The sequence below is a fragment of the Tenrec ecaudatus genome, chromosome 10, assembly GCF_050624435.1.
Source record: "Tenrec ecaudatus isolate mTenEca1 chromosome 10, mTenEca1.hap1, whole genome shotgun sequence".
Classification (NCBI taxonomy): Eukaryota; Metazoa; Chordata; class Mammalia; order Afrosoricida; family Tenrecidae; genus Tenrec; species Tenrec ecaudatus.
Window position 1 is genome coordinate 153,144,384 of NC_134539.1, and position 21,208 is coordinate 153,165,591.

Genomic DNA, 21,208 nt, shown 5'->3' on the forward strand with positions numbered 1-21,208 from the left:
TAAAGAAAGCAAATGTTGGTGAAGAGACCGTGGAGTCCCCGTTGGTGGGCGTGTAAATGGCACCACCACTGAGGTGTAAAACCCTTTGAGTTCCTCAGACGGAACTTTGGGGGAGGGGAGTGGGGGGGGATGAAAAGCTGATACCAAGGGCTCAAGTAGAAAGTTTTGAGAATGATGATGGCAACCAGTGTACAAATGTGCTCAACACAATGGATGGACGTATGGATTGTGATAAGAGTTGTACGAGCCCCCAATAAAATGATTTAAAAAAAGGACTAAACCTTCTGACCCAGCAATTTCACTCCCAGGTCTACAGCCAAGACCTTGCAAGATACTTGTACACCACTGTTCATAGTCATTACTCACAGTACTCAAAGGGTGGAACTCCAACGCCCATGATGATGAATGGCTCCATACACTAAATGAACACAGCACCACACGGGTGACCTTTGAAGGCATTGTTAAGTTAAATAAGCCAGACCCGGGGGACAGATATTATTTAATTCCACTTGGGAGGTCCTTGGATGGAGTCTCAGAAACCCACAGGAGGTCAGAGACTTAGCACTGCCTGCACGGCAGTAGTTTATGAGGTACTTGCAAGAGAAGGGGTTTTCTAATCAGAGTTCATTTCAGAAACTCACAAGGGTAGTTCTACCCTGTCCTGTAGTTGGCATGGACTCAATGGCAGTGTTTCAGGTATCTGAAGGCACCCATTGGTGCTAGGGTTTATGCATTGGACTGCTATATGCAAGGTCAGTAGTTCAAAACCACCAGATGCTCCACGGGAGGAAGATGAGGCTTTCTACTCTCGAAAAGAATTATGTCTTGGAAATCCAAAGGAGCAGTTCTCCTGCTGCTCTAAGTCTGTGTGGGCTGAGGGCAATGAGTTGGAGTTTATGAGGGATTTGGAGGTGCCCTGGTAGCATACTGGTTATGCATTGAATTTCTTCCTACAAGGTCGGGGGTTCAAAACTACCACATGCTCCAAAGGAAAGAGACAAAGCTTTCTATTCACAGTCTTGGGTGGAGAGCAAATGTTTGAGGATGAAGGCAATGAATGCACAAACGCGCTCTACACAATTGACGTATATATGGATTGTTGATAAGGGTTGTAGGAGCCTCTAACAAAATGATTTAAGAAAATTAAAAAAAACAACAAAAAACAGAATTAGTCTTGGAAAACCAGAGGCACTTAGTTCTACCCTGTCCTATAGTCACCGAGTCAGAATCATCCTGACAGCAGTTGGTTTTTATGAAGTATTTAGAATAGGCAAATTCATACACTGAAAATAGAAGAGCGGCTACGAGGGATGGTGGTGTTGTTGGTAAGGTTTTGACTGGCTAATTTCTTCCTTCTTTCTCTTGTATATGGTCACTGTGAGCGGGAACTGGCTCGAGGAGGGTGTGAGGAAGAGTTACTGTTCAACAGGCAGTTTTTATTTGCACAAAATATTCTAAGGGTCTGGAATGTGATCGTGGTGAATGTCATACAAAACTGAATACACACTTCCCTGCACACTAAAACATGGTAAGTGGCTGTATTTTATCACGGTAACAGGCAACAGAAAATCTCTATCCCATCTGAGCTGCTCTCCCAGAGTTGAACCAACTTTCCCTTGTTGCAAGTCCTGGTGACCTCGAAACAGTCACATGGCAGCCCTTCCTGGCCAGATCAGTCCTCATTCGAGAGATTAAATTCCCAACCTGTTTATACGCTACCATAATTACACATTCCTCAGAACTCTTCATTACCGAGCCACTAGGCCGACCAGTCTCATTAGAAGGCAGGCATATTCATTACCATTCAGTCCTGCGTGTGCCTGGACAGTACCACCAGAGTGCTCCCTGGAGGCAAGGGCAGTGAGACTGATGCACTCTGGACATGCTGTCAGGAAAGACCAGTCCCTGGAGGATATCATGCTTGGCATAGCAGAGGGGCAGTGGAAAAGGAGGATCTAACTCCAGGATGGTGCTAGTGGGGCAGGGTTTTTGTTGTGCATGGGGCCGCTAGGGGTTGGAACCTACAAGCACCAAGTCTTGAAGTACTACCTCGATCAGCGGTTCTCAACCTATGGGTCGAGACCCCGTTGGGGGTCAAACAACCTTTTCATAGGGTTCGCTTGATTCATTAACAGTAGCAAAATTAGTGATGAAGTAGCAAGGAAAATAATTTTATGTTTGAGGGTGTCACCACAACATGAGGCACTGTATTAGAGTCGAGGCATTAGGAAGGTCGAGAACCACTGACCTAGATCAGGGGTGTCAAACTGGCGGTCCACGGGCCACATGCGGCCCCAGAGTTAATTTTTTGTGGCCCACGTTGCTCTGAAATAAAAGGTAACGAGGGAATTGTGTGTATGGTATTGCCTCGATCTCCCCTAAGTGCTATTTTCTTTAAAAAATAATTCTATTTTCAATTTTATTTCATAGCATCGTGGGCCACAAAAATTACCTCTGGGGCCACGTGACACCCTTGGCCTAGATGATCAGACTGCTGAGGCAGCCACATTGGCCCTCTGGTTCCCTCAATGCATCAGGGAAGCATTACAATCCTGAGGACGCTTTTTCCTTCATGATTCATTAGGGTACAATTCCATTTTGCTTTTATTAAAACTCCTAAATGAGAAAACAATTTCATTCAGCGCTTAATGAAATGAGTAGAAACCTCTTGGCCTTTCAGTTTCTGGTCAACGGTCAAGGCATGTCAGTCATCAGATGACGGGATTTAGTTAACATCTCAGCATCTTCCAGCACAGCCTTCACTGAGATGTTTTATTGAAAAATGCGTTCTGTGAGATAGGCAGCAAAACAAAAAACCTTACCCGCCCACCCCACCCCCACAACTAGCCTAGTTGATGTGCCGATTAGAACTCATGGCGACTCCTGTGGGCCCCGCAGACCTGTGCTCCACAGGGCTTTCAAGGCTCTGACTTGGGAAGCAATCACCAGGTCTCCAAGCCTCAGGGAACATTCAAACAGCCAACCTTTGGTTAAAACTATGTTGTAACAGAAACCTTTTGTACAGAAACCCTAACAATTGGTGATCAGCTGATCACCAATCGACTAAGGTGCTATCTCTTGTGACATCCTATCCCAGTTGCTTTACAAAAATTCTGAATCCCACGTGGTTCTGAAAGTGCTGTAAGAAGGCAGGCTCAGGTGGTCCTTTTTAACAGTTCTGGAGGATTCTAACGGGATTTCAAGATCCAGAATTACCGAGTCAGATGTAAAAGCAGTCACATCCCAAATAAAAAATCACCCCCAGTGGCACAGTTGATCAAGAGACAGCCCCACTAAACAAGCACCCTCAAATCCTGGGGCTCCATTCCCCACCAGCCCCATGTCATAACCACTGCCCACTATACACTGACCCAGGTCTCCATCTTCTCCCCAAAACTGTCTTTACTCCTTACCCCTTTTTCCTTTCTCATCCTTCTATCCAATCCCATCTTCTTCAGGTGGGCTGCAACCTGATCCTGATTAACTTCCAGAAAACCAGTGAGACCCCCCAAAACCCCGAATAAATCAAACAAAACACTACCAAGTATTTGGACACTCCTCTTAGAAAGGTTCCTTTTGTTTGGGCCTCACACATTTTGTGGGAACGCAGGATATTTAGGAACACAATTTTCTTACCTCCCTAGATAAAAAGTATACCCAGATGTATTTGTCACATACTATACTGTATGTTTATGCTAAATTAATGTGAGAATAGCCAGAAAGACTACTGTTTAGTGGCACATTAACCAGAAATGGAATCCCATCACATGAACCTCTTCTCCCAAACTTAAAAAAAAAAATCACTGTCATTTCTACAATTCACTCATATTCAAGGTGTTTCCAAAATGTGCTGCTACATTTTACAACAGAACATGGCTTTTGCAGTAGTTACAGGTGTTTGGTTTAGGTGAAATGGAACCCTGTGGTATGGCATTACACTTTGTGTTGGGCTGGTAACCACAAGGTCAGCGGTTCAAACCCACTATCCATTTGGTGGGGGCAAGATGTTTTTTGCTCCTGTCAAGATGAACAAGCTCTGAAACCCACAAGGGCAGCGCTCTCTCCTGCAGGGTCATTATGAGCCAGAACAGACTTGATGGCAGCGAGTATGGAGGGTTTATTAAAACAACTTTTTACTACTAAAATAACTTCGGGTTTATTTTCCTCAACATAGCAAAAGCTCATAGTTGGTAGTAAGTACAGGTCTCTGACTCAGGGAGAATAAATTACGATTGTAATCACAATCCTAACACCACTTTGTAGACAAAAAAAACCCCACGATTTAACAATTTTACTATTCCACACAAGTCAAAAAAAACCATAGGGACTTCAAAGTTCATGGAAGAATGGAATGAAAAATGGGATTTTTCCAGGAACTTTGACACCTAGTACTTACCTGATTTCTGTGTACTAACAACACGAAGGCACGTTTTCATGAAACAATTATAAAATCAGGTTGGCAGCACTAAGCGGAGATAAAAACCCAGTTAACTGAAGATTCAGACACGCCCAGAGCTGATCGTCTAGTCTAATGAATTCCACATTCCTGGTCATCTACTAAAGCGGGGAAGAGGAAAAAAAAAGCCACAACCCCAGAAAAAAAATCAAACTGACTTAAGTAAATGAAATCACCCATTTGTGGTGAAACACATCAGAGGACCTGCCCCAAAAATGACAAATCTGTACACTATAGGGTTGCCAGTTTGGTTTCTGGAGACTCAAAAGTATAGGCTACTTAACAGGCTTCCAGAGACCTCCAATTCCCCGTACCAAGCAAGCTTTTACACCCCTCTCCGAATCCTCATCTCTACAGAAGCTAGACCTCTCCACTGGTTTCCGTGCCTGGAGAGACTGCCCCTAGGGGACACAGGAATGAACCAGCGAAGGGGCAAAAACAGATCCCTACACTTCATTCTGGATTGCTGGCTACAGTACTCTTCCAACTGCCAGTGGGGACACAGTACTGTTTCTAAAAAAGGGGGTGGCAGGCCAAGTTAAGTTTGGGAATCTATAATCTAGACTCCTCTATTTCTAATCCTGTGTATTGGCTCGATAGCTGTTATCTTAAGAAGTCCAACACCCTGATCAAGTCCTGGTAACGGATGCACACATTTTCTGTCTATACCCTCAAGGAACCCCGAAATCCTCTCAAACGCAATAGCCAGGATTGGTTTTGACTCACAGGGACCCTACAGGGCCATAAAGGCTATTAATCTTTACCCAACAAACTGCCTTAGCAGCTTTCTCTGGCAGAGTTCTAGCAGGTCCCAAGTGCCGAGCTATTGGTTAGCAGCTGAGCACTTTATAACCACTACATCTGAACTGCTCCAAACGCAAAACAAGAACTGCTTATGTCAGGTCAACAGAGAAAACGCAGGCCAGACTGGTTCCATGATGTCAGCTAAGGAGGCCAACAACCACATCTCCCTGGGCTGCCTGTAGAGCGGTGGCTGCGGTAATGACAATAAACCCTCATCTGACCCCTCCGTCCGTGTGGCTAGTAAAAGCCACCTAGGTGGATCTGGGTGTAACAGCTGTCTGAGCTGCTCGTCATGGACAGACGGAGGCTACTCCTCGTTGTGCAGTCGGGAAGCAGCTGGAGAGCTTCCTGCAAACCTGACTTCTAGGCGGTGCGCACACGCTCCTTTGTTCTCTGCACCAACTTTTTACTGGGCATTCCTCAGAATAAAGAAAACAGCTGATTTTAAACAAGAAGTTTATTTAAACAACAAGACGCTTGACTTGAAGGGAAAACTATCCAGGCTTCATTTCTTTGAGAGTAATTTACCCCTACTTAAAGACAGATTGCCCTACATGTAACAGCTACGTACAAAAAAGTTATAAAATTGTCCTTGGTTTTACAATGATAAATGAAAAACATTAAAATTCTCCAATCCAACAAGGTATGCAAGGATTTTTTTATGTCATTGTTTTTTGTTTTTGTTAAACAGTGAGAGCAAAATAACTTACTGGAATATAGAGAGAGGAGCTGAGTGAGCATGCCGCTGATGGCGAAGGGGGGGTTTTCACAGAGCCAGTGTTTCCCCATCCCATCTCCACTTGGTGTCGATCAAAACATACCATTGGCCATTTAGTAAAAAAACAAAAACAAAATAAACAAAGGGGAAAATGCAATATGCGTGTGCACATGCACCAGTTACTTTATGTACAATAAAGGAATGGGGAAGGGGAAATAAGAGAAAACTATACTGTAGTCGTCAGGAGGTGGTGCAACCAAATTGTGGTTTTCTAATAGAGAATGGATTCTTGGTCGGTAGGAAGAGAGTTCTGGAGGAAAGGAGCAGGCTCCCTTTTAGAAGACGCCTCCTGTCTGCTGCTGGAACACATCAATTGTATCTTCATCCTCCATTTCCAACTGTCACAAGAGACAAAACAAGTCAATAAATAAATCCGCCTTTATTTCTTTATAAACGCATCACATTCAGATTTTGGCGTCCTGACAACAAGGGTTTCACCCCGTTCCCACATTCCCTGTGTGCGAAGCTCACCCTTCACCCGGACTCTGTTAACAAAGGGCACAGAAGTCCCTGTCACAGCAAACATACCCACGGAGTGAAACCAGCTCACCTCTTCTCTAACTGCTAAAAACAGAAAGGTCCATTTTTACTGCAATGCAGTCTAGAGCGACAAAAGGTTAAGAATAACCTAAAGATCAGCAGAAACTCAAAGAAATCGCAAGATATGACAAAATAATTATTTATAAATTACCAAGGGTTCATGAGGGAGGGGGGAGGAAAACTGAGGACCTGATGCCAGGGGACTGCATGGAGAGCAAATGTTTTGAGAATGATGAGGGTAATCAATGTACAGAGGTGCTTTATACAATTGATGTAGGTATGGATTGTGTTAACAGTTGTATGAGCCCCTAATAAAACAATTAAAAAAAGAAACCCAAAGAAATTAAACCAGGGCATACTTATATGGGATACAATCTCAAGTTGTTAAAGATTAAGATGCACATGTGTAGACATATGCCTGAGATACAGTCTTAGGCTAACAGCAAAAACTTAGACTAGAACCATCAAAACATTTAGTATGCTTACGCCTGTGTCTTCCAAGTGCACATGTAAGTAACGGGAACATGCCCTTGCTTAGATGCAGGAATAGTGGCTATCCCCAGGCAGTTAAGGGTCAGGAGAGGACCCTTCAATTGCTGACCATGACCATGTTTTATTCTTTTCAAAAAAGAGAAAACTTCCTCTTTTAAAATTTTAAATAAGGTTTAAAAGGTAAGCATACATGGTTCATTGTACATAATCCAACCATTTTTCACACCACAGAAAGCTTTGGCACACGTGACAACATCCTAAATGGAACTGGCTAAGTCAACAATGTATCATGCTGTAATTTCTGGGGACTGGTAATTGTCAAAAAGAAAACGGCACCCCCGAAAGCTCCTACAGACGAGAGAAAGGGACCTGTCCGAGCAAGGTTTAGGTACACTAGAAGTAGGGCTGGTGCACTAAAATATTCACAGCAATCTCATTAGGTCTCAGTATTCTTTTGTTTAAAAAGGAATTAATACAATTAGAAGGTTCAAGGGAAGTAAAGAGCTTAACAAATGCTAGGCACACACTATCCTAGTGTTCAACTAGTCGGCTGAGATGTTCTGATTTATCCTAATCCAGCTGGTGACACGTTGGGAGAAAATCTCTAAAATGAACCAAGCCCACCTATTCCACACACAGTACTTTCTCCTCAAGATCACCATGCTGAGCAGATCCTTCTCATCTTTTTGCAACTAACAGTAGTAGACAAACCCGAGAAAGCTTTTTGTTTAAGTGGGGATAAAGAATAAACACAGAAAAAAATTCTCATTACCTGGGTTTAGCAACAATGCGTATGTATATATATATATATATATATATATATATATATATGTATGTATATATATGTATATATATATATAAACTGTTCCTTGTGCAGCTCCGATGCCAAAGAAACCAAACTCAGAGGCAGACCGTGGCTGCCAGGGGGTTTAATTTGTGCCTGTTTTGACACCACGTTCACTAGTTTCCGAAAGCGAACGGGCAACACAAAGGCATATTTTTAACCAGTATTTTATTTCTAAAACTACCAAACAGGTTAATACAACTTACTGGATAGTTAAAAATTCTCTACAATTTCTTCTGTCTTCAAAGAACCAGAGCAAGGATTCCCGCCCCTCCCTCCCTCCCGCCAACCCCGAGTCAAGAAAACCCACTCCTTGTGGCTGCTTCTTTGGCAACAGCCAGAGGCATTTTCTTGAAGTTATTACTGATGAGAACTCATTCTCATCAAGTCATACAAACAAATTCAAAGTTACAGGTCTCTAACTTAAATTTCTGTTATTCAAATCTTATCGCCCCCCTTCCCATAAGAAAAGCCGTAAATGAAGGCTTGACAGTGAAAATAAACAGGCTTCTGCCCAGAAGACACCACACAAAGTAACCCAACGGATGGGATACATGAAGACATGAAGGGATTAAGTGGGTCATCTTTTGCAATTAGGGTTTGGAAAGACACCTAGTATCAAAACCCGGTAGTTCAAGCCACTGGATCTCTTTAGTTCACAAGATTTAGCAGACAACAGTCAGTCACCTGTGGAGAAGCACGTTCTGAAGAAACAAGAATGCTCTTTACTCCATGCCATGCTCACCAAGTGAGGGGGAGAGGCCTCGCTATAGTGGCTACAAGGCACAGAGACGGCTTTCTACTTCCGTGAAGAGTCGGTCTCAGAACCTCCTAAGGGCAGCATCTATTCCAAGGCAGTGCTAATAACTAAAGGAGCGATTTGCTTAATTATTTTCCTTTAGATTTCCTGTAGCTAAATGTCACTTAGTTGAGTGCTGAGAATTCTATTCTGCTCTCAAATTCTTAAACACAGGTGTATTAGAAACAAGTGTTTTCCCCTCTAATTAGCAGGAAGAGATTTTTTTTTACCTGTGCAGGTGTGTCTGTTTCATTGATTGGCTGTCCGTCAAATCGGAATCTGATCTGCCTCATTGACAAACCCTGAACGAGAAAGTTTAACAGGAATAAAGAAGCAGAAAACTTTTAAGAACTTCAAACAGAAAAAAACCTTCAAACAGAAAACATTACACGCTTATTTAACCAAAAGACATATTAAAATACATCTCTAGAGAATAACCACCAAGATGTTAACATTTTTATGAAGGTAAAAAATAGGCAAGATAATTTTTACTTCCTATAAAGTATCTTGTTTGCTCTTTGGGAAAAAAGTTATTTTTAATTGGCTTTTGAGACCTCAAAAGATATACAGCAAATGGACAGTTCAAACCTGGAGACAAGCAATACTGCATCTACATGAGCCACAAAGACACTGAAAAGAAGAATCAAATTGGAGATGCTCACAGCCACACCTTACTAATCAAGAACACTGGAGGCTCCCCCTCAAGGTGTGAAGATTAAAATCCAACTTTCCTACAGTGACATCATTCCGTCCAAGCCCTACCACTCTCCAAGAACACATGTTCCACACAGTGAGAAGCCTGACACTCCTGACCATTTAACAAGTGGTTGGTGCTGAGCAATGGGGACCTTTCCCACTAGACCACAAAGTAGGCGGCTCAGGCCTTAAACCTTTGGGCACACACAACCCCCCTGGAAATCCAGCTCAAAAACAGCACCCAATTTTCCCTTCCCTTCTCTGCAAACCCTAAACTATGTCACTCCCTGTCCACCTCTCATTGAAAACCAAGCTCTGTCTGCCCTGCTGACTGGGTTCCTGAGGTCCCCTGCTCATAGGCTGGATGCCAGCAATAGCCAGGTGAATATGCTTTTTAAAAAAGTAGAAGAAAAGAAAAAAACGCCTTAAGGCAGAAATATAAAACAGTAATTACACGTTGGTTGTAAGCCTAAAGCTACAAAGTCAGGGGGAAGCTTCATTACCCCTCAAGTAAGTATCATTTACTAAAGTTTTGCTCCAACAAAATTCTGCGCCTACTAAGAGAAATGAGCCCAAGCACTCCTCTTTTCTGCACGCACACAACCCCCAGATCCTTGGAGTCTGGCTTCTCATGCCCGGTGCCTGTCAAAGTGGCAGGGAGTGGAGCACAGAAACACCAGTGATGGCAACCACATCCGCGCCAAGACAAGGTGGGAAAGCGCCGCTGGAACAATGCTTCGGGCCCTTGTACCGCCTCAGATGACAACAAACTACCGTTACAGATGCGCTAACTCCCCGGCAAAGTGTCCCAACGAACTCACCCATGTAACATGGAGTCACCCAACCTGTCCTTAAACTTACCTGCACCTTGAAGAGCCTATGCCATCTCTGAAAAGGAATGATTTGGGACTAGTCATCTCCAGCCAGGCCTTATATTCAGGGAGCACGACCTTCAAACTTAATCTGCAATTGCACAAAGCAATCGAGAAGCCATGACTGAGGCAGACGGCTTCAGTCCTGGAAAGCCTCAGAGACAGTGCTATGGTAAGGTGACCAGATCCTAACACCGGTAAAGCAGGACACCATTGATAAAACTCATATCCCGGCGAAATAGCCACCTGGCAGCTGAAAACCGTACACCCTAGCTTGTCGTGCATTCTTTCCAAAAATCGGGACTTTCTTAAAACGCGGTGGGACACGGGGAAAACTGTTAAAAATTGGGACTGTCCCGCCAAAAGCAGGGCGTCTGGTCACCTTATAGGGTCCCTGAGTCCTTATTGACTCCTTGGCAGTGAGTTTGCTCTGAATTTGGAGATATTTGCAAATACTCCTCGGAAGGTCCCTTGCTTCAACTAAAGACCCTTTCCCAGGCTGGCTTCCTCCACCCACTGGTCACGGCAATGGCTTGGACATCCCTCAGAAGGAAAGGCAGCCAGAAAGAAACTTTATTCCTTCAGAGTCATCTCTATTTTGAAGCAACAAAATGAATGGGCACACATTAGAAAGATTCAAAGAGCTATACCGAGACTTTGGAAAGCTTGAGCATAAGATGTTTCCTATCAGGTTATTACAGGATTACAAACATCTGTTTTCTGAGATAATCCAACATTCTTTTTTAAGGTTTTGTCACTAAAAGTTCTCTGAAACTAAAACCTCAGTTTAAAAGTACAAAATTTAAGTCTTTAAGATCCCATAACCAATGTAAATTCAAACAATGCATCTCCCTTTAACCAGTATTCAAGTCCCGCTTCTCTATCGATCCCACCCCATGAGTTATGCAAGTTCTCCCCAAAAAGGGTGTGTGTTGGGGGGTGATGTGGACGGGGCACAAGTTCTAAACTGGCACACTTGTGCTCTCAGAAGCCACTGACCCCAGGATGTGATTAATCTGAGGGGTGATCTGCATTAGAATGGAACAGTATGCTGGGAAGACTGTGTAGCTGGCAGAGTGGGCATGCAAACTAACTCTGTGTATTAAATCATAATTAGCTTGAAGGGTCTCTATCATTTTTATGTGTTTAGTGAGCACATTCTTTGTGCGAGAAGCTGGCCTAAGTGCTGAGATACTTCATTGGTGGACAGTTTCTATCCATCAGGGTTACACTTTAGTGAAGAAAGACAAGAAAACAAGTAGATCAAACTATGGAAAGTGATGGGAACAGGGCCACTAGGAGAGGCTGCTCAGCAGTGACTGAGCAAGATCAGAATCAAACGGCGCCGGCTATCTGCCAGTGCTTAGCTCGCAGGGGCCAACAACAGAAGACAAGCCGCACAGCTACTTCTACAGGCTCTAGTAGCCATTTCAAAAACAGGTACAATTTTCACAAAGTATTTTAACTCAAAGGAGTAAAAAGGGCAGCATTTCAATATATAAAAATTTTGAGAATTGTCCTTCAAACCAAATTGCTAAAACTTAAAACAGCAATTTTTTTCCGAACTGGTTCCAATAACCACCTGTGGCTTGTGGTTACTATAGTACCCAGTGAAGAGTTAGTTCAACAACAGAGCCTGCAGACGAATCGGATGAATTCTCGGGACATCATCAATGACGTAAAATGCACCCAGATGTAGAACAACTGTCATTTATTAGTGGGGACGGACAGAGACCGAATAGATTTCTAGAAGTAAAAATCACGAGTGTTTTTGTGCCTTCTGCTTGAGATGCCCATCTGAGATCCACTGGACCCTCACCAGAGGTACAGTGCCAAAGGGAGCTCATCACTAAGTAAATACAAGCAGTTAATTAATCTTGAGAGGGAATCCTTGTTGAAGGCTTTCAACAGCCAAAAACGGGAGAAATGATTTCCCAGTCTTTTGATTGCTTGTACTTCCTCCCCTTAAAATGCAGCGGGGTACCAGGTCAATAATGTGACATTTCCTTAGGATGAGAGTAACCTTTTGAAAAGCAGGATGGTGCGCGCTTCACCCTGACCTCCAAGTTTTTCCTAATTTAAGGGAATAACTAAAAGAAATATTTTCCTAAGCTCTTCCTGGATCAAATCTTTCAATCCTACTTACACAGCAACAGATAAGTAGCAGAAGTCAATTAGATTTTTTAATCTAATTTTTTATCTGATGCTTCTATTTGTAAATTCAGAGTGAACCCAACAAGCTGTCAACCATAATCTCAATTATTAAACAAAGCAAACTAGGAAAAGTCAAGAGCCATTTTATTTACAGACTAATACAAAATTAATTTTAACATGAAACGTAAAAAAAAGGGCCAATGACTCTCCATTTATAGGACATTTTCTAAGAGCAAAGGATAGGTATAACAAAGTAGGAAGTGGACTTTTGGGTATTCCCTGTAAAAATCCTGCTAGAGCTTTGAAAACTTTAATAAATTGTTACAAAATCTGACCGTTTCAATATTAAAATGTAGTAGCAGCTTTTAAAGCAGTGGTTCTCAACCTTCCTAATGTCTCCACCCTTTAGTACAGTTCCTCATGTTGTGGTGACCCCTCCAACCATAAAATTATTTTTGTTGCTACTTCATAACACTAATTTTGGGACTGTTATGAATTGGGGACCCCTGGGAAAGGGTCATTAGACCCCAAAGGGGTCTCGACCCACAGGTTGAGAACCACTATTTTAACATAAAACAAGGAATACAGAGAATTTTTTTTAATGTAAGCATGAGGGGATTTCAAAAAGAAAATTTGTAGGAAATTAGAATGAAGCGATGAAAACTTCCCATGAATTTCTGAAACCGTCTCCCTCTAAGGTGACTATAACCCCACCCAAAATAAATAAATAAATAGATAGGGTTGGCTTCTAAACAATTTCCCCTGTCACCTGCAGGGGCACTAGTGACGCCAGGGACCAAATTCTTTAGCTCATTCATTAGTACCACCAAGATTCTTCAGGTAGAAGTCTATTAAAGATCCAAACTACAAAGAATTATTAAGGTTAGCATGGGAAAAATCACAAGCTTAGAATCCTATTATACAGTAAATAAGCCAGGCACAAACGCATCAAACACTTCACAAAAACAAAACAAAAATATGGTAGCTTCAAGAGCTGTCAGTTGTTTTCAAACGACTTAGGTCCTACAAAGGATGCCGAAGTATCAACTCAAATGCTACTTCCCAACTTATACAAGACTAAGCTCTATTTTTAAAATTTATATTTAGGTCTCACATGGTAGGTAAGTTTTGCTGAACAACAACAAAAACAACCTTCCCCAACTTTTATTATATACTTGGTACGGATCAAAGAAACCTAACTTAAGCCAGCTTATTGTTAGATGGACTGCCCTAGGTACCCGTTTTGCTATACTTTCAAAAATTTATCTTTCAAACTTCTGTATTGTTACAATGAACATCACAAAAGGAACTCCCTTTGTCTTAGTAAAAACCAATGGTTTACCTCCCAGCATCAGTTCTCCACTTCTTCCTGTCTACTTTTTTCTGAATAAAATGGGAATAATCCTACAATACAAGAAGGCTGTGCTCAGCGGGGGCTGGATGAAGTCAAAAATAAAAAACCACAATCTGCATGCTTCACAAGAATTGCGATGCCCCTTAAGCTCACTTTCCAATTTCTAAGTTGTTAAATGCTCCAAGATAACCTGTGTTTAGATACAAATTTCAAGTGGATTAGGAAAAACACCTGTCAAGTTTTTAAAACTTTTCATTCTTTTCTTACCACAGCACAATTTTCACATCCCTTTGGGAAGAAAACAAGTATGTGTGTATGAATATCAGTTGATGTATTTGCCTAAGACAAGATCATATATAATACAAACCAACCCACGGCAAGGTTTTAAGAAGAAATCAAACTAGCCAGTGTGTTATAAAAACGTCAAGTTCTTATCCATCCTGCTAAACAAAGAAACGTCTTTACAGTACTGAACTCGCCTAGTTCCTATTCCCCAGAAAATAAGGGCTCATGTTCTTCAAAGTTTCAGTCAGCGGAAGTGCCCCATCCGCTCCTCACCTGTCGTTCACAATAGGCTTTCATTAGTTTGCTAAGTGGCGTATGCCTCTTAATCTTAAACTGCACCACGGAACCATCCTGCCCCGCCACCTTCAAATTAATATGATCGTTGTTCTCAGTCTTGACTCCTTCCTGTTGAAAGAAAAATAAAAGTGTAATTTGGAAGATGTGAAAAACAAACACCTTTTCAAAGCAGCAGCCCCGAGTTGCCTCAGAAATCAACAGGTTTCTCATGCTGCACACTACACAACAGCAGCCTTCGGCGGCTTTCTGCCTTGGAACCAATCAGAAAGATGAGCCATCCTGGCACAATATTAAAATCGCTGTTCAGACACCAAAGGCGCCTACATGTCATGGTGAAGCTTCAAGATGGGACGGTCCCACCCAACTGACTGCAAGGCAGTGTCCCCGAAATTTCAATGTTCTCCAATGGCTTAGTTTTAATCACGCCCAAAATACATCCCCACACGCCCCGGCCCACAAAAAAAAGTGAATGTGTCCTTTTTCTTTTCAAAATGCACAAATAAGAACAAGAGGGGGTTAAAGAAAAGAGGACCCCAGAGCTGGTGATGGAAAACTCACTGCAATTCTACCGTGAAAAGTTCTCAAGCCCCCTTTAATCCCAAACCTGATTCTCCCCCAAAAGTTAAACGCTGATCATCTAATTGCAGAAGCACAACGAAGTTCACTTAGTCGAGGTGCTTCGTGTTTTTTCACTGAAGACGTCTTCTCCCCCCTCGCTTTGTTGTCAGTGAGATTAGAGCGGGGAGATTTCCACGCAGCCTGGAACTCGCGACCTCAAGTCGGCACGGGAATTCGAGGGGCTCGGGGTCGGGGAGACCGACGGCGGAGGCCGAGGCCGGGCTCGGGAGACGCGGGTCCAGCGCTCCGGGGCTCCGCCGCGGGGGCCTCAAAAACCCGCGTTAAAAGTTCAGCCCGACGGAACCTCTCGGCTACCATCTGCCTCCAACTTCTCGAAACCACATGGTCCCCGCGGTTAGGGGCGAGGGGGCACCCGGGGAAGCCCGCTGCTCCCCCGCACCCGGGCCCTCACCTCAGGCCATCCAGTGGGAGAGTCGCCCCGGGGATCCCCCACCCGCCGGCCCCCCGCGACGCGCCCGACGGGCATCCGGCCTCCGGCGCCCTCGGAGGCCCATTGATTCGCCGCGAGCCTCCCCCGGCCGCCGCGGCCGCGAGCTGGGGTCCGGCCGCCCGCCGCCCCCACGCCGAGGGGAAGCCCGGGTGGGCGGAGGCACCACCCGCCGCGGCCCCGCGCGCTGGAGGCGGAGAGTGGGCACGCCGCGCGCCCCAACGCCCCTCCTCACGCGCGCCCGCCCGCCGCCGCCGCCGCCGCCGGGCCCCTCAAGCCCCCGCCCCGGCCGGTGGGCCCGCGGCGCCGGCGACCCGCCCGCCCAAGCCGCGGCCGGCGCGCACTCCGAGGCCGCCGGGGGCGGGGGAGCGCGGCGGGGCCTCCTCCGGCGCGGGCGGGAGCGCGGGAGGGAGGGAGGAAAATGGCGCGGAGCGCCCGGGCCTGAGCCGCGGCCGCCCCGTGGGGGGCCCGGGAAGGCGCGGGGCGCCCGCGGCGGGCTCGGGCCAGACCCCGGCCCCGGCTTGACCCCGGCCGCGCGGCGAGGCTCCGAGGCCGGCGCTGGGCTCACCTTGGGTTTCTCGTCGGCCATGGCGAGCGCCGAAGTCTCCTCAGCTGCCGCTTCACAAAAGAGGTACCAGGTCCGCACCAAACGAGCACACAGGCAGCTCCAGGAGCGGCAGAAGAAGGAGGCGGCAGTGGTGGAGGAGGGAGAGGGCGCGCGCACGTCGTGCGCTCCCTCCCCCCTCCTTGCGTGCGCGAGCACGAGCCGCCGCGACCTCCCATTGGCTGCTGCCTCGCGGGAGCGCGCAACGCTTACATAACCACCCCTGCCCCCCGCCCCGCGCTGCCCCGGCCTGGGCCCGGCGCCCGCCAGGCCGGCGGGAAGCGGCGCGGACACGCGCACCCGGCCCGCCGCGGGGGCGCGCCTGGCTCTGGGCGGGGCTGTATTGTCCTTCAGTGGTGGAGCATAATCAAAATGGCTTCCAGCTGGTGACCAGTGGGGACGAGGAGGCTGGAGGCCTTCGACGTGAGACCCGGCGCGGGGGAGGCAGGCGCATCAGAAGAGCTAAGGGGAGCCTCCAACAAGCTCCAGCATGAATTCTGGGAAAATCTCCCCGCATTCGGCTCCCTCAACGTGGACCAAGTGCAGCCCTCCCCAGCGCCAGAGCGCTAGCAAACTTCCTTCCAGTCAGCCGCATCCTTCCTGCCTCAGAGCTTCTGGTTCTCGCCTCCAGTGCAGTGACTTCGTCTGTCCCGCCGGGAACCCTACCCCTTGAGCAGCTGAGGAAACACGTTCGTTTGTTCATCCAACAGACTCCTTTCCTGATGGCCTGGCCTTCCAACTTTGAAGAGGAAATGGAATCCCTAAGAGGAAAAGTCACTCCACCTAGTAGCACACCCTCCAAATCGTTCACTCGATTCCTCTTCTCCGTGCTTCTGGTTGGAAAAGAGAAAGTTGGTCCCTCCTGTCTAATGCGCAAGCCCCCAACATCTGCCCTGGATTCCATCATCTCTGCCCAGATTTCTTTATCTCCTCTGCTTTGCCTGAATCTTTTCTCCACTCCTGTTAACCCAAAGGAAGATTCCCAATTCAATTTCCCTCTCAAGTTACCACCATTATCTTCCTCCATTTGTGGCCAAACATCTTGAAAAAATGCCATACCAGAGGTCCCTACTCGCTCACCTCCCACTCTCTCCTCAATCCACTGCAGGCTAGTGCTCTCCCCATGGCCCCACTGAAAAAGCTCGCCACGAGGCCACCACATCCTGTGCGCTTCCCCGGTGGCCCCACCTTCCCTCCAACTGGCTCCTCTTCTGTGACCAGTAGGAGGTGTTTTCGGACCCACCCAACTCTTCAGCCTCCCCTTACCTCCTTGACCATTTCTGTCTTCTTATCCAAGTCCTTTCATGTTCCTTGGGGTTTTTGGCCAAGATTGTTTCTCACTCTCATTTCTTCTCCTGGCAGGGTTTCACTGACTTCTGTTACCATTTATTTGCTAGCGATTCTCAAATCTGTATCCAGTTCTTTCCTCTGAGCTTTCAACCTGCATATTTAACAGCCTTTCAACCACTTCCACTTGGGTGTGTCAGAGGTAAATTCCACTAGGTCCGCCTTGCTTTACCTTCCCTGACCTGCCCCTCGCCTTCAGGGCTCCCTAGTGCACTCACTGGTACTCAGAGACCTGTCTCCCCAAATTAAAAAAGTTGGGCCACTGCCTTCTGACTCCCTCCTCGCTTTCTAAGCCATCTATGAAAAAACCTCACTGCCATCAAGTCCATTCCGACTCACAGGACCCTGCAGCACCCGATGGGAGCTGCCCCTGGGGGTTTCTGAGATTACCAACTCCTTACGGGAGAAGAAAGCCTCCTCTTTTTCCCAAAGTGTGGCTGGTTGCTTTTGAACTGTTGACCTTGTGGTTAACAGCCCAACGTTAAATCCACTATGCCACCAGGGCTCCTCAACCAATCTTTAATCGTGTGAATTCGCTTTCTAAAAGCCTACCAGACCTGCCGCCCTCTCTTCCACCTGTCTCTGAGCAGGGCTACACGGTCTTCTGTGTGGATAGGTGACTTACGCCGGCCTTATGCAGGAGCAGAGCCTGGGAAGGTAATCGAAAGAAAGAGGAGGCCTACTTCAGCCCACTTTCTAGTTCGGACCAGTTATCTCCGGGGCTTCTGCCGCAGCCTCCTAATTGGCCTCACTAGTTTTAAAATACCTGTCACACACCTGAGTATTTCAGTGAGTTAGTAGCCACCTAGGGTGCTGGGTCCTGGGCGTGGTCCAGAGCACTATAGCAGAGTGCGGTTCTGGGATGTGCCTTTTAGCAAGTTCCCCTAGTGATTCTTAAGCACCCTCTGGTTCCAAAACCATAGGCCATTCAAAAATAGGCAGAAGCTGCTGCCACTCCCTAGGTCAGTGGCAATTCTGAGCCTTACAGGATCACACAGCCTGTCTAGTTGATTCCGACGCGAAGCAGCCTGGGAAGACAGAGTAGAACGGCCCCATGGGGTTTCCAAGCCTGTCAGTCGCCATGAGAGGGCTGCTGGCACAGAGTGGCCAGCTCAGCTCATCGTTTCCCACAGCAGATTTTCGGGTTAGCAGCTGAGCACTTTATGAAACAAAGGAGAAGAGTTATTGTAAGATCTACCAAGGCCGTGAGCGCTGATCCAGGGGTCATGGTTTCTTGCTTGCTTCTCCTTGAAGCCTCAGCTTCAGACACCCTTCCTGGGATTACGGCGAGAGAGAGACTCCATCTCACATACTTTGGACGGACGATGTGTTATGGGGGAGACCAGTCCCTGGCAAAGCACATCACGCTTGGCAAAGTAGAAGGGCAGTAAAAAAGAGGAAGGCCCTTGATGGGATGGATGGACACAGTGGGGCAACAACAGGCTCAAACATAGCTGTGAGGATGGCCTGTCTTTCGTGTGCGTTAGGGTCACTATGAGTCAGACCTGATTGAACTCAGCAGCCCCGACCCACCACCACCACCACCACTCCCGGGCTACCTGCATGTGCCTGTTTGCACTCCGCTCTTAAGTTTTGGTCCATCGGTAGGTGTGCAGAGATTCCCTGGAGGATCGGCTTCATGGAATGGACCCTTCTGTGTCCGGCCCCATGAGAGATGCTGGGGAATCAAAGCAGGGCAGGCAAAGTCCTTGACTTTTCAGTCCCTTGTCATGGGGGCAAGCAGAGAGGAAATGCAAGAAATGAAAGAGGAAGAAAACCACCACTGCTCTCCCACCTGCTCTGTGCCAGGCACCGAGGGGCTTTGCTACCGTTAGCTCATTTCCTCCTTGCACAGACACTGCCAAGTCAGCTCCGGCTACTGAAGCGTGAAGGGGTTAACCCACTTGCCCCAAATCATACACCTGGAAAGTGGTGCCCATTGAGCATCTATGAGATGCCAGGGCCCAGTCCTGGGGAGACAGACATGAAAGAGGTGCTATCCTCGCCCTTGAGATGCTTCAGAATCCACATCCCTCCCTTGCCACCTTAATGCCCTTCTAGCCTTGTGGGACACAGAATCTGCCAAGAGGAGTAGGCCCTGATAAACCGACCCTCGTGAGTAACAAGGGGCCTCCAGTAGTCAGGTGGCTATGCAGTCCATTGGCTTCAGGTCACAGGGTGTCCCACACCACCCCCTCTCTCCAAAGTGAAGTTCAATTTCAAAATTACCTTCAGGCCAAACCACCTTCCACTCATAGCATCCCTATATGACAGGGAAGAACTACCCCTGGGGAGTTTCTGAGAGTGTAACTCTTTACAAGAGTAGAACGCCCCGTCTTCCTCCCAAGGAGCAGCTGGGTGGTTTCAAACCACTGACCTTGTAGTTAGTTAGCAGCCCAACTCATAACCTTAATGCCACAGGCTCCTAAAATAGTTCTGTGTAACATGTATTCCCATGGCCCCCTTGGATGGTAAGAGCTGGGCTGAGAGGTTCTACTACAGTATGGTACACTGAGAATCTTTTCTGAGTTTCCAGGGGGAGAGTGTGAAAGATAGAAATCTCCCAATGTGCATTTCACGCCTCCATCATTTCGAGATCCCGGTGGGGTTGGAGCAACAGCAATCTAGCTGAGAGGAATTACTAGGAGGCAGAAGAAGGGCAAGTGGGATGGTGGGGCAGGAGGAAGGTAAAAGGAAACAGGAAAAATCTAGGAAGCAAAGCTATGGATAGAGGTGTAAACATAGGTGTACACTTATGTAAATATATTAATTAATATAAATAGGTATTGGCATAGGTACATATATTTATATGGCAATAAACTGAGGTAGTGGACAGATTTTGGGCCTCTGCTCAAGCTCTCCCTCAATGCAAGAACACTTTGTTCTAACAGCCTTGCATTCTGTGGTGTTCAACATCCCAACATGATCCCTAGAGACAGAATGGGTGCATAGCAAACGTGAAGACAGCTTATGGTGCCCGGCTATCAGAAGACATAGCATCTGGGGTCTTAAAGGCTTTAAGTTAAACAAGCGGCCATCTAGCTGAGAAGCAACAAGCCCCCATGGAAGAAGCACACCGGCCTGTGTGATCATGAGGTGTTGATGGAATCAGGTAACAGGCATCAGAAGATCGAAAACAAAACAAATATATATATATATATTGTTCCGAACAAAGCGAGTTGGAGCAGAGACCCTAAACCCACCTGTAGACAATGGGACATCCCTCACAAAAGGGTCACAAGGAATGGATGAGTCAACCAGGATGCACTGTAGCACTGATGAAACACACAATATTCCTCTGGTTCTTTGAGGCTTCCTTAACCCCCACTATCATGACCCCAGACCCTTTCAATTCTGGCTAGACTGGAGCATGTACACTGATACAGATGAGCGCTCAGGACACACAGAATCCAGGTCAGATAACCCCCTCAGGAATACAAATGGGAGTAGAGATACCAGGAGGCTAGGGAGAAGGGGAGGGGAGGAAGGAGGAACCGATTGCAGTGATAGACACATAGCCCCCTCCATCCTCTCAGGGGGATGAACAACAGAAATGTGGGTGAAGGGAGACAGTGGTCGGTGAAAGAAATTAAAATAATTATCAAGGGGTCACGGGAGGAGGGAAGGAAGAAGGAAAAAGGAGGAGTTGATGCCAAGGGCTCAAATAGAAAGTAAATGTTTAGAAAACGATGATTGGCAACATGTACAAACACGCTTGGTACCACTGATGTATGGAGTGTTATAAGTGCTGTAAGAGCTCCCCCATAAAATGATTTTCAAAAAGAAAAGAGTTGACAGAAAGGACGAACAGTGACTGACA

The 21,208-nt window shown here is 46.4% G+C and overlaps 1 protein-coding gene and 1 non-coding gene across 2 annotated transcripts; both read right to left on the bottom strand.

Annotated features, from left to right (window-relative positions):
- Positions 1-6,132: 6,132 nt before the first annotated feature.
- SUMO2 (small ubiquitin like modifier 2) lies at positions 6,133-16,172 on the bottom strand. The gene is made up of 4 exons (XM_075562199.1): positions 16,006-16,172; positions 14,348-14,479; positions 8,944-9,015; positions 6,133-6,376 (listed from the first exon to the last, which is right to left on the bottom strand). The coding sequence occupies exons 1-4, from the start codon at positions 16,024-16,026 to the stop codon at positions 6,314-6,316; spliced, it is 288 nt and encodes a 95-aa protein (XP_075418314.1). The 5' UTR covers positions 16,027-16,172; the 3' UTR covers positions 6,133-6,313.
- LOC142460535 (small nucleolar RNA SNORA13) lies at positions 7,931-8,065 on the bottom strand. Its single transcript, XR_012786723.1, has one exon. It is a non-coding gene; the product is annotated as a small nucleolar RNA SNORA13 (small nucleolar RNA).
- Positions 16,173-21,208: the final 5,036 nt, after the last annotated feature.

Coding starts and splice junctions, on each gene's coding strand:
- SUMO2 (XM_075562199.1), bottom strand. CDS start 16,026: ATGGCCGACGAGAAACCCAAG. Junction 9,016..14,347: donor AAGCCTATTGTGAACGACAG/GTGAGGAGCGGA, acceptor TTTCTCGTTCAG/GGTTTGTCAATGAGGCAGAT. Junction 6,377..8,943: donor AAACAGACACACCTGCACAG/GTAAAAAAAAAT, acceptor CTCTTGTGACAG/TTGGAAATGGAGGATGAAGA.